Here is a 14,056-nt window from a genome sequence, read left to right as displayed (position 1 = left end):
CTTATGAAGATTACCAATGGATAAGTTCGACATGTAATACGGTCTAATGCGTCGAAAAGCAGCGTTAACAGATCCTGGGCAAAGAGGTTTATCACTTTAAAATAAATGTTCAACATGAACCAGAACCATTGCAGTATTCAAGTCCATCCCAAGCTCACAATCTTTGTTGTAATTGGAGAATAAACAAAGCCTCCAAATCTTGCCTAATCAAGTTGTTAAGTCTCAGAAGGACCCGAAGAAACAGCATGGACCGCTTTGTTCCCTGCTGTTAAGCCTTGGAAGGATCCAATTTTAATGTACAACTCAGTGGTACTATAACCTGAAGAAACCGCACCTGACATGAAGACTCGGTCACGCTGGCACACCAGCATGATCCAACGTCTGTGAAAAGCCTGTTAGAACCCATTATTTTTTATGGATGCAATCGTCTATAAGTTCCCAGAGATCCTGTGTTTGAACCTCCAGATGGACATTCATAGCTTTAACATTGAAGGGAAGGGCTACCTAGTGAGCAAAAGAAAGGCTGAGGGTGTTTACCCTGAGGGTTTTTACATTGGTGGATCCCGAAAAAGAAGCAGTGCATGTCCAGGGGATCCTAAAAATGATGGGTTCTCCAGTCATTAAGAAACAGGAAGCTATGCTCTCACAGCAGTTCATTAATATAAAGTTCACTAAAAAACAACTGATGTTCTCTCACTAGTTCATGAATATATAGGCTCTATATGCAAGGAGTTGGAGTAACATAATCATCCATAATTACAGATACAAACTGATTAACATTATTATCCCTCTTAAAGGACAAAGAGTTGAAGAAACAAGGAAAAGGAAACAGAAAAAGAAGGCCTTCATTTCTCATGTCACTGATTACCAGGTTACATTATACCGAGCGCTCATTATTCTGATCCTCTTACGAAGTAAACCAATGAATTGTGTGGTCCACTTACATTCTCTATGAGCACCTGCTTTGAAAATTGCAACTTTCCAACCCCACAATCATGCTGTGCTCCATGCACCCTCCACTTATCAACCCATGGTATAGGAGGGCGCTGGCAGATTAACAACAGTGCTCTTGATCTTTGTCATCATGTTGATACTGTTTGTGATTCCTTGTGAACCAATTCCGCTATCCCTCAGCCCCTGCACAGTATCTTAATTCATCAGAGCAAGAAACTTTATCAAAATTCCTAGAAAATGAAAACATACAGAGTTTCCGAGTCTGCATTTAGTTTATGAATCTACCCTGCATTTTTTTTGCAACAAGCCATATCTCTGGTGCCAAGAAAAACCAAACATAGATGCATAGACCATAGAGTAATCATATCTAGAATTTCAGGGGCAATAACCAATCAAGTACACAAAAGTCATTCAGAAGAAATGTTGGTAAATTCTGCATTCCATACCTGGAAAGGAAAATGGTCAGGACCACGAGCAGGTGCAGAGTTTATCTGAACGGTCCCTGTTTCCATTGCATCACTAATCATAATTGCCTTGTTGATATCTTTAGTGAATATACAACCCTGCACTCGTGGAAGAAATGTTGTCATCAGAAGGCAACAAAGCAGAGATCTGCTAATAAACCAGAATGACTAGTGTGATTGTCACACATATACACTCCATTTTGGCCCCCATATCATGTCCCCCGATATACTAGTCATAATGAAAACTTCAATAAAATGGATAATCCTTGTGTCGGTAGCCGTATTTATATGATATAGTAGCATCAAGGTAACAAGGGTGAAAAAGCCAGAGAGGCAAAAAGGTAGGTAGCATGACACACCTGAAGGCCAAAGTTACTTGCATTACAGTGATGGATTCCTTCTTCAACAGAGCTGATCCTGATAACAGGCAGCACTGGGCCAAATGGCTCCTCCCACGCAATTCTCATGTCAGGCCGCACATGATCTAACAGCAACGGCCAAATGAGATTGCCTTCCCTCTTGTATTCTTGACAAAACTTTGCTTCTTTCTGCTTGGCATCCATAACCAGACCTTCAATGAAATTTGCTGATGACTCTGATACAACCGGGGTGATGTCACAGTCTTCTTCTGGTGGTCCAACTGTTAATTTTGATACCTTGGCATTGACTTTTTCCACCAAAGCATCAGCTACCGATTCCATCACTAAAACTACCTTTACAGCCGTACATCTCTGACCACTGTAGAGGCAAAAAAAGGTGTATTGTATAAGATGAGTGCACTTGTTGAGAAAACCCTAGTTCACACTCAACACCTTCCATTGACACCTTTAAAAGGCTGGCTCTACATCTCAAATTCCTTACACAAAAGATCAAAAGAAGGTGATCATTCTTCAGGATTCATATCTATCAAAACATGAAGCTACTATCACTCTCTGACTTGAAAAGTTAGGGGAAAACAAAAACCTTATGAATTTAGCAACGTATTGGCATAGATGGCATTACTGCTGAAAGAAGATGAGACCCACAATGGAATCTTCAAATGATACTCACAAAAAATCTCTCACAAGAAGGTTCATAAAGAATACACACTCACAAAAACCACTAGTGTTCATACAATATACCCAAAAAAGGGTATGCAAAGCAATGGGAAAATATATTCTTTATTCAAATGGGAACACACCCACAAAAAACATGTTACAAGGGGGTATCACCCCATATTTATAATACACAGAGGCCAAGAGGGAGTCGTTGGACTCCCAACGGTGGGGGCCAACAACTCTCTAGTACAAGTTGCTTTTTGACTTTTGTCAAAAAGCAAAAGGTTTAAAAATGTCAAAAATAAAAAAGTAAAAACCTAACCTAATTATAATCTAACTAGAATACTCAACTAAACTAAACGACTAAAGGAATTACAATTAATATTACAATTTTAACACTCCCCCTCAAACTTACGGTTGAATAACCGAAAGTTTGTTCAAGAGAAAGTGGAATCGAGGAGCAGCGAGAGGTTTGGTAAAGAAATCTGCCAGAGGAAATGATGCAGTGAGGAGGATCGGCTTTCGCGTTCTTCGACGACGACTGATGAGGGCTCGACCCTTACGGTCGTGCATCGTGCAGAAAGTGAGAAGAATGCCCACTGAAAAACGATGAGGCTTGTTTTTATTTCAATGTAAGCTTCAAATGACAATAGAATAAATGTAAAGGGAACAAGTAATAGAAAGGAAGAAAAGAGCAAAGGAAAAATCTGCCGAAAGAAAACAATTCAGAAACACAGGCAGCTGCAATCTCCAATATTCTTTGCCGCCTGCAACCCTAGAATAGGGTTTTTAAAGACGTCAACTAGATCCGGGTCTCTGGTGCGGTCTTGGACCCGAGACGTCTTCTTGTTGCGGCTGGGCCTGGGATGCTCAAACCTGTGCAGTGCTTCTTCCGGCCTTTGCTCGCCTTGCGTAAGTGCGCAGGGGCACCACATCCTTGCATCGTGGCACCAGACTCGCGATTGGATCCATTATCTGGGTCCGATCGTCCATCCCATTAGTGTCGAGATCCTTGGACACGCCTGGGTCACCCTGTGTAGACCGAACCCGGTCCTGCTCTGCATCATTTTCCCCCGGTTGGGAAGAAGTCGACTCTGACGACTTGTCACCACAGTAAGCATATAGATCAGACACATTGAAGATAAGCGAAATGTGTCAATCTTCGGACAGTTCAAGGAGGTAGGCATTTAGACCCAATCGCCGAATAATTTTGAAAGGGTCGTATTTCTTAGAAACGCTCAGGACGCAGGTAAACCCATACTAATTGGAACTGGACATCTTGATGACCTTGGTCTACGAAATCTTTGTAAGCTTCGTAACTCTCAACAAGTTTGGCTCAGACCTGTCTGCGAATGTCACATATGTATTCAACGACATCAAATGCGTCTGGTGCTGGGTCTGGGAGAATGGACACAGGTGCTAGATCTACTACGTGGGTGGGTGATCGACCATAAACCACTTGAAACAGAGACTTGGCCGTGAATCTGTTGATGAAACTGTTATAGGCGAACTCAGCTTGCGGCAAGACTAGGTCCCATGTTTTGACATTCTCCCCAGCTAAACTCCTTAGCAAGTTCCCTAGGGTGCGGTTCACGACTTCGGTTTGGCCATCGGTTTGTGGGTGGTAAGCATTGCTTAATTGGAGCTTGGTTTGCAATAAGGCCCATAACGACTTCCAAAAATAACTCATAAAGCGCCTGTCACGATCTGAGGTGATCGTGTGGGGTAACACATGAAAGCGGGACACGTCCTTGAAGTAGTATGAGGCTACTAACGAGGCGTCGATGGTTCGCTTACACAGGACGAAGATCGCCATCTTGGAAAATCGATCAACCACAACTAAGATGGAATCAAAACGACGTGAATTTCTGGGAAGACCCACAATAAAATCCATGGAAACATGTTCCCAAGGCCGCTCAAGGATGGACAACGGATTATACAAACCACTATTCTACCGTTGACCCTTGGACATTTGACACACTCGACAACTTTGAACAAACTTGACAACATCTTTGCGCATTTTGTGCCAAAAGTATCGTTCATCTAACAGTGTGAACGTCTTATCATGTCCAAAATGCCCAGCTAGTCCCCTTTCATGAAACTCGGAAATCAATTGGAGTCTAAGAGAGAATGCAGGCACACATAACTTATTACCTCGAAAAAGGTAACCGTTATGAATACTAAATCGTGGGTCAGCTGTGCTATTAGGGGAGAGGCACCCTTCCCAGACCTGCTAGAAATCAGGGTCTGTCGGGTACAACTCCTTGCACTGTTCGAACCCAATGACCTGCATAGACATAGTCATCAAGAGGCTATTCTTCCTGCTAAGTGCGTCAGCTACCTTGTTCAGAGTGCCTGATTGATGGTGAATAGTGAATGTGTACTCCTGCAAGAAACTGACTCACTTGGCATGACGAGCACTCAACTTCTTTTGACTATTCAAATACTTTAACGCCTCATGATTCGTGTACAAGACAAACTCCTTATAAATAAGATAATGCCTCCAGTAACGAAGGGCTTGTACCACGACATAAAACTCAACATCGTAAGTGGAGTACCGGCACCTGGCTTGAGTCAGTTTTTCACTAAAGAAAGCAATGGGTCTGCGGTTCTGACTCAAGACTGCACCAATTCCCACTTTAGAGGCATCACACTCAACCTCAAAGACTACGTTAAAATCAGGAAGGGCTAAGATAGGGGCACTAGTCATTTTCTCTTTGATAAGCATGAAGGCTTTTCCCACAGCAGATGTCCAATGAAAACTAGTACCCTTTAGGCACTCCGTGATGGGGGCCATGAGGGTGTTGAAGTTTCTCACAAAACGAGTAGAAAGTGGCCAACCCATGGAAACTACGGATTTCTCCTATAGTCTTTGGAGTAGGCCATTCCACAATCGCACGGACTTCGGCGGGGTCCGCCTTAACTCCATTAGATGACACAATGAAACCCAAAAATACGACACTTGACGTCATAAACTCACACTTTTTGGCATTGACATACAACTTTTCCCTCCTTAAAATCTCTAAGACCTGACACAGATGACTCAAATGAGCAGACAAAGATGAGCTATAAATCAAAATGTCATCAAAATAGACAACGACAAACTTCCATATACAAGGGCACAACACTTGGATCATCATATTCATGAAGGTACTCGGGGCATTGGATAACCCAAATGGCATGACTAACCACTCATACAATCCATCACGTGTCTTGAATGCCGTCTTCCACTCATCCCCCTCTCGGATACGGATTTGGTGGTAACCACTTTTCAAATCAATTTTGGAGAAGATAGAGGCACCGACCAACATATCAAACATATCATCCAATCGAGGAATAGGAAAACGGTATTTGACAGTGATGCGATTGATCGCTCTACTGTCAACGCACATGCGCATGGACCCATCTTTCTTAGGAGTGAGCAGAGCCGGTACTGCGCAAGGGCTCACACTCTCGCGAATAAAATCCTTTTGCAGTAACTCCTGAACCTGCCTTAACAACTCGGCATGCTCGGATGGGTTCATGCGATATGCGGGGAAGTTAGGGAGACACGATCTTGGAACAAAATCAATAGCGTGTTGCACCACCCTCATCAAAGGTAGACCGTCAGGAAGGTCATCTGGCATAATATCGCGAAACTCCTCAACAAGGGGGGGCAATGTCCGCGAGAACGAACAAAGACGTACTCATCAATGGCTTAGCCACCAGGGCATAACAATAACCATCCTCCCGACAATGGCTCAAGAAAGACCGGTAAGAGAGGCCCACGAGCCTAGGAACTCGCTCAAGTTTATCCACAGTGGGAAAATCGGTCTCCTTGATAGGGAGGACTATTTTGTGGCCCTTAAAAATAAAAGAGTACGTGTTCTTACTTACGGCCATCGTGAACAGTCTTGCGATCAAACTGCCAGAGACGACCCAAAAGAATGTGACACACACTCATAGGGGCTACATCACACCACACCTCATCGTGGTAATGCTCCCCCATGGAAAACCGAACTAAACAACGCTGAGTGATGGGAACTTCGTTTCCTTTCTTGAACAATGCCATCTTGTATGGTTGAGACAATTTCTCCGTTTTCAGGTTCAAAGTGGACACAACACTCTCGGACACCATATTCTCAGACGCACCAGTGTCGATAATAACATCACACGCATGACCCTCACAGTTGCATCGGGTTATAAAAATGTTCCACAACCATTTTGCGGGGGTCGACTCTCGGGGTGCGGTCAAAACATGACGAATGGACAATAAATTCTCGACGTTGCAGTCAAACTCTATGACTCCCCTCTCATCCTCTTCTTCAATCAATGACTCACCCTCATTTTCACTATCGAATGCTGACTCAATGATACCCTCGACGAGATGGGCATTCTTGTTCACGGTGGGACACCTAGACGAGACATGTCCTAACTCCTGACACTTAAAACAACGGATGGTAGACTCACTAGGTTTGACTTTGGATCTGGTATTGTATGCAGGTTCGAACTGATCGGGTTTGCTAGGATCTACCCTAGGGATAGACTTTGAGTCTTCCTTCTTAGGGGAGCTCGCTCCCCTGGTTGGGAAACTCGACTTAGGTCGACTGGACTGGTCACTACAGGACTATGTCACACGGACTTGACTAGGGAAGTGCCGCACCCGAGTCGACACGCCCCGACACGGGTGCGGCTTCGGACACGGCCCGAACTCGGTCAACGCCGAGTCGGACTCGGTCAACGAGTCGAGGCCGAGTCCGTCCTTGTTTTGGACTCGGTCAACGTTGACCGAGTCTAATTTTGTCAATTTTAGGGTAAAAAACAAAAAAAAAAATGATCTTTTTATATATATTTAAAAAAAAAAATACATAACATGAGTCTTAAACCCGCGCCGGGGGGAGCCCCCGGACCCCCCTTTCTGCAAGGGCAAAAGTACAATTTGCAAAGTTTATAAAAACACTCATGCCGGTGCCAAACTTTAGAGGACAATATCCACATATATGCACACAGGATATATATATATATATATATATATATATATATATATATATCTTTAAAATATATATATATATATAGCCGAGTCCCCGTGTCCAAATTTTTTAAAATTGTGCTGCACCCGCACCCATGTGACATTGCTACGGGAGACTCTATACTCCTGCCTCCTTTTCAATTTTTTCTCAACATTCATGGCATAACTGCTTGCCTGATCTAATGTCTCGACTGTGACACAACTGAAATCATCAAAAATAGCAGGACGGAGACCAGAAACATACCTCGTGACCTGCGGGCGAGCGGTCTCCTCGCTCTGCACTCACAGGGATAGACGATGAAACTCAGCAGTGTACTCCGCTATGGTACGGGTGCCTTGGCGCAAGGTCAGATACTCCTTGTAGGCTCGTTCGACATGGTTTGAAGGCACGAACTTTGACTGTATCAACCTCTGCATCTCCTGCCATGTCTGTACACGCTCTAGTCCCTGCCGCTCCCTCGACTTCTGCAGCTCAACCCACCATGTCTGTGCTAGGCCCCTCAACCGAGTTGACGCTAGAGAGACACAACAGTGCTCAACTACTGTGTGGTAATCGAAGAAAAACTGTACGACATAGGACCAGTCGAAGAACTGCTCTGCATCGAATCGTCCTGCAAACTCTGGAAGGTCTAGCTTCACTCCATAGGTAGAGGGGTGCTCTGGTGCTCTCTGCTGACGTGTCTCCACTATTCCTGCGGGGTACTCGTTCCAGAAAGCGTCGTCATCCAACACTGCTTCATCACCCACTGCGCGGTACTGCTCGCCTGGATACTGGTGCTAACGAACTCCAACAACGGGTGGTCGACGCTCAAGTCGCACCGGTCCCTGCTGAATCTACATGGTGGCTGCTGGGAACGGCCTCAGTCTGGTTTGCTTGGGTCCATTTGTGGCCGACGTTATGGCACCGATATGACAGGAGATCCTACTAAAGGTAGACGGGTCGGTTGGGTCTCAGGCGTTAGGTGGGTAGGAACGGGGTAATATGGGTCTGGGTTATGGGTTGGGTTAGGGTAGAGGTAGGGGCGGGTATGGTACTGGGTTCTGGATCGGGGATGGGTTAATCGGTTGGGTCTGATACGGGTATTGGGTTTGATTGGTGTAATACTGGGACGATTCACCCGATTGGATCTGGATCAGGTCAAGTCCTAAACTACTCGTCGGACCCAGAGTGGGATAGGTAGGATCATGGATCGAGTTGTGATGTGACAAGGCCTGGTTTGAACTCGATTCTTGATCCATAACAAAATGGGTCTGGTTTTGACCGAGCTCAAATTCAAACTGGAGCTCCGTCCGGGTCCGATATGGGTTTGGGTCGGCATTGAATCCATTTTGGGGATCAAAAGTAGTGGGTTGGGTCTGATTCGGAGCGAACCGAACCCAACTGGGTAGGTCGGGTATGAGGTTTCAAGACATGGAACCGCTCCCGGGGACCCAAAGGATGGTCCCCAGGACCCGGATCCGGGCCCCACTAATCTCGGCTCTTGGCCGAACCCTACCGGGTTCGGTCCGATCCACAAGGGATCACTCCCTTTTACTCGCTGGTGGGCTGCGATCGAGCCCCCATGCACGGGTGCTAGGAGGGTCGACAGGCCACCCCCGACCCGGGCTGACGCAAGCGCGCCTGCAGTCAGGCCCTACATCACGCTCGGGCCCTGCAGGCCATGTCTGGCCTGCAGCCCCTGGGCCGTGGGTCGGTGCCAAGCCTGCGTACTCAGACCGACGACGGGAGGGTCTCCAATGGGCCCCGGGGTCGGTTGGAGGGCTCCGACCATCGGCACCCCTTGTTGTAGCATCTCGCGGCTGGCAGTCCTACGCAGATCCTCCCCGATGCCCTCCGGCTGCACGGCAGGCTGACGATTCAGTTGGGCTGGGTCGATCTTTGCAGCATTGACGAGACAGACAATACTGTCGCCCACTCCAGTACCCAATTTTTGGGTTGGCGTCGTGTGCGGCTCTGCTAGCGATTCTAGGACGACGAGCCGACCTTCAATCCCGTCCAGCCATTTTGATATCCCCGCCACTTCTTTGTTCATGCACAACATATTTTCTTGCATTTTGGTCATCATTTCCATCATACGCATCATTGGATCTTCGTTACCGGTTTCCTCTCGCTCTTTTCCACTTGCAGGATCGTTCCTCGCCTCTTGAGCCATACTGCTGACGAAGGAGGAAGGCTGCGCTCTGATACCACTTTGATGCAGCGAGGAGGATCGGCTTCCGCGTTCTTCGAAGACGGCTGATGAGGGCGCGACCCTTACAGTCGTGCTGTGGACTGTGCCTGTGACTGTGCACAGTCACAGTCTGTGACTGTGCACAGACACACAGACTGTGCTGTGGCATTTTAAAAATAAAATAAAATTATATATATATATATATATATATATATATATATATATATATTTTGCCGAGTCCCCGTGTCCAAAAATTTTAAAATTGTGCCGCACCCGCACCCATGTGATATAGATTAAGAGTTGTTGGACTGTGTCAGTCCAACAGCTTTATTGCTAGTCAAGTCTAGACAGGACTTGACTAGCAACAGTCATTCTAGTTCAAACTGAACTAGATGACATAAAGACAAAAAATAAAAATAAAGAAAAAAAATTACAGAAAAGAAAGAAATGAAAAATGTATTTATATATATAATATTATATATATATATATATATATATATATATATATATATATATATATATATATATATATATATATATATATATATATATATATATGTATGTACAGTTTTACATTTTAACACAACTAAACTAAAAGACTAAAGGAACTACAACTAATATTACATTTTTAACAACAGACATATACCTATAAGAGAAGCCGCCTTTCACTATATTGGCTGCAGCTAAATCCAAGTCGGCATCTTCAAGCACAATGCATGCATCCTTCCCTCCAAGTTCCATCTGAAGTGGGATCATGCCAGCTTTCTTCGAGATTGCAATTCCTGTATCTCCTCCAGTGAAACTGTAAAATTGAAGGAAGAAGTTGATCAAAAGTAGGAAGAAGCAAGTATATAAGACTGATAGCAGATCAATATGAGGCAAGACAATTACCTTATACAGTTCACAGCTGGATGCATTGTGAGGAAGTCTCCAATTTCTGAACCTTTCCCAGTGACACAGCTGATCAGACCTTTTGGGAAACCAGCAAGATGGAAGCAATGCACCATGTGTAAAGCAGCAACTGCACCCTGCAGAAAATGACAACAAAACATGGTTGAATTTTAGAATATCAGATATGGCATATTCTCTTTTCTCAACAAAGGAATGGTGGCATTTTTTATTTACCAAAAATTCAAGCATCTATTAAGAGTACTACGGAGAAAAATGAGAGCAAATGGAAGGGATACACATCACTGAAAAAAATAACATAATTATAATAAGCCACAATTTAGATATTTTTCATGTCTTGAGGCAGTAACCACTGAAACAGGGAAGCAAATGAAATTAATCAAAACCAATGTCGTCAAAGTTGAATTGAATTGGCCATATTTCAATTTGATATGGGGCTGATACACCCCCCTTAGAAAATCGGCCAATTCAGGAACTGTTCAGCTGAACTGGGCCGAATCAGGTCTGAATTGGCTTCTCTCTCTCTCTCTCTCTCTATATATATATATATATATATATGAATTATTATTATTATTTGTATTTTTTTAAAACACCAATTCAAAACGATTCAATTTGATTTGATTCAATTTCAGACTGATTCGGGCTTTTTTTTGGAAAACCATTTGATTCAGAAAGCAATTCTGACAACATTGGTCAAAATTGCCATGCATGCATTCATAATCAACTCATAACCATTAGTTAGTTATCAGGTTACCTGTGTTGGGGGCTTAAGAACCATGGAGTTTCCAGCGATAAGTGCAGGAGCTATTTTTGAAACAGCAAGGTTAACAGGATAATTGAAAGGTGGAATTGCAAGGACGACACCAAGAGGTATCTGCAGCAACAAGCAACCTAACATCACGATTCCATGTAAGCCAAGACATGTAAAGAAAAATTAGTTCAATCTTTCACCATGGACACAACTCTCCCCTCCCTTAGTCCAACCACGAACTTTATTCTCTCCAAAGAGAAAAGGAAGCATAATCTTTTTTCTTTGGGATTCCAGAAGTAACGAAAAACAAATTGAACAAAAAGAAAGAAAATTAAAGAAGCAAGATGCGTTTTCTAAATAAAGATAATGCACAGGATAGAGGAACATAGCACAGTTAAAACACAAGAGCCTAAATAGTTTGGCCCAGCATCCTCATCCATGTTGTCCTCATCAAAGTCGCTCACACATTAGCTCTAGAGATACTGTTGCCAAAAGAAATAACTACTAAGAATCACTTAGCCCATAAGATAAAAAAGTAAAATTGTTTTTGGCAATTATTAATGGCATGCAACTGCTAATGTCATCGTCGACATCATGATCATCAACTCACGACTATGATTAATTGATCAAAGGTTGATATGGCTGTAGAGAACTTATATGGTGCATAACCAGAAATACCACAGTGGAATTTACACACACACCATGATATCTGGATGAGTGTTTTTTCCTTTTCTATTTCCCCGATAAGCTTGGATGAGTATTCATTCAGCTAGAAACCAGTGACTCGCTGCAAAACCTGGCTGTGATTACCGATCACGCACTTTGTAAAAGGAACAATCACCCGGCAAAGCACTTCGGGCACTTCACGCTGAAAATTGGCACAAGTAACAGAGCAAGATCTTTTGGGGTATTTCAATTCAGGGAATGCAGTGCCATGGGAATCCAATTCCATTGAATCCCTCTTTGTAGCTGTGGCCAAAGTATTCAGTGTCATTGGATTCCGATTCCACTAAATTCCCTGATTGCAAGCACGTGTGTGTGTTTTGGCGAGAGAGAGAGAGAGAGAGAGAGAGAGAGAGAGAGAGAGAGAGAGAGAGAGAGAGAGAGAGAGAGAGAGAGACCTTCGAAGACCAGCAGTATTTAGTCCTTTCGTTTCCAGGGAAACTATCGGAGACGAGGAATTTCCCTTCGCCCAGGATTCTCACGCCCTCCTCTGCACAGTAAGACACCAGATCCCCCGACCTCACAACCTAATAACAGGTGAAAAAGGCAAGATCAGCAAGAAATCAAAGTAAACAACCACAATTCAAGTTCAAGCAAATCCGAATTCAGCATACCCACCTCAGTCACAGCATCCTTCGCAGGCTTGGCGATCTCTTTGACCAGGCACTCGGCGATCGGGTTCTTATGCTCCTTGAGAATGGCCGCGGCCTTGTGAAGCAGCTCCGCTCGCTTCCAGAGCGGCGTCTTCGCCCACGCCTTCTGCGCCGCCTTCGACGTCTCCATGATCTTGTTCACCTCCTCCTGCGTACAAGCTGTGTTGCAGAAAACAGACACCCACATGAAAAAAAAAAAAAACAGAACAAGGCCTTATTCTTCGTACGGCATAACTAACTCTAAGAAAAACAAGCACCACTCAAGCTTTGGAGCCACTCCATCAGCTGTGCAAGAGGCCTGCATAGAAACTTCCGCCCACAACAAAATTCTCACAGTGATCCCCAAAAACACAACGATTCTACAAACTGCACTCAATAGAGAGAGAGACCTTGAACTTTGTAGTGAGGCTTTCTGGTGGTGGGATTGATGATGGCGACGGACTTGCCGGAGGAAGACTTCTTCCATTCGCCGTCGGTGTAATACTTGTACACATCTCCGTCGATAATTTCCGAGAAGACGCTGGTTCCTGCCATCTCTCTCTCTCTCTGGAAGTGAAAAGGAGGAAGTGTGGGACTCCCTTCCCAAGTTGGTGGTGGCGAGCGGCGAGCGGCGAGCGGCGAGCGGCGAGTGGTAGAGGGCAAAGGGAGGGAAGGGTCCTACCGACTTTATAGAGGGGAGTGTACAGAGGGGAGTGTACAGAGGGGAAGAAAAGAAGGCCACGCGATCCTGATGTAGCGATGGCATTCACGCACGTAGGTGGACGACAACGCACCAAGCAAAGCACCTACCCCCACTAAGTATTGAACCTGACCTTTTCACCTTCCCTCCTTTGCCAGCCACACACTCTTTCACCCGCCATTCTTGTGAGGGCCTAGTCCCTACAGGACCACTTCACCTAAGTTGGGTTCAGTTTGAGCAATTCTCTTCCACTCATCCCCTATGCCACCCCATCTTCATACTCCTTGCGATTTCATTGATGCGAATTGTTTTTTATTAAATCGCATTTCATAGATGTGATTTAAATTCGACTTATGTGCAGAAATTTTTTGGCTAATAAAAAAAATCAACTGTTGACAAAAAAAAAAATCTAAGAGTCAATTCTTATTAAATCTACCATGTTGAAGTCATAGATATGGTCAGATTTGATCAGAATAACTTACATCATAAGATTTAAGAGAGGTATGAAGATGGGGGATGTCATAGGGGATGAGTGAAACCGGACTCCGGTTCAAGGACACTCCCACAGACTCACAATTAAAGCTGGAGAAGTGTTTAACTTGCAATGATAAGTTTGTTCAAATCCTATTGCTTACACCTTTGAGACAATATGTTTATTTTGCAAATCATCTAATTTGAGCTTGACTCGATAGGTTAGAATTAAGTTC

The 14,056-nt window shown here is 44.3% G+C and overlaps 1 protein-coding gene across 1 annotated transcript; it reads right to left on the bottom strand.

Moving 5' to 3' along the window:
* Positions 1–638: 638 nt before the first annotated feature.
* On the bottom strand, positions 639–13,446 carry ALDH11A3 (aldehyde dehydrogenase 11A3). Its single transcript, XM_089998931.1, has 9 exons — positions 13,060–13,446; positions 12,636–12,829; positions 12,416–12,544; positions 11,298–11,417; positions 10,526–10,662; positions 10,281–10,436; positions 1,778–2,156; positions 1,401–1,517; positions 639–1,137 (listed from the first exon to the last, which is right to left on the bottom strand). The coding sequence occupies exons 1-9, from the start codon at positions 13,202–13,204 to the stop codon at positions 1,024–1,026; spliced, it is 1,491 nt and encodes a 496-aa protein (XP_089855057.1). The 5' UTR covers positions 13,205–13,446; the 3' UTR covers positions 639–1,023.
* Between the last annotated feature and the right edge of the window lie 610 nt (positions 13,447–14,056).

Source organism: Nuphar pumila, chromosome 3 (assembly GCF_984573655.1).
Source record: "Nuphar pumila chromosome 3, dmNupPumi1.hap1.1, whole genome shotgun sequence".
NCBI classification, from domain to species: domain Eukaryota; kingdom Viridiplantae; phylum Streptophyta; class Magnoliopsida; order Nymphaeales; family Nymphaeaceae; genus Nuphar; species Nuphar pumila.
The sequence above is the reverse complement of the archived record's forward strand: the minus strand, read 5'-3'. Positions and strand labels throughout refer to the sequence as shown.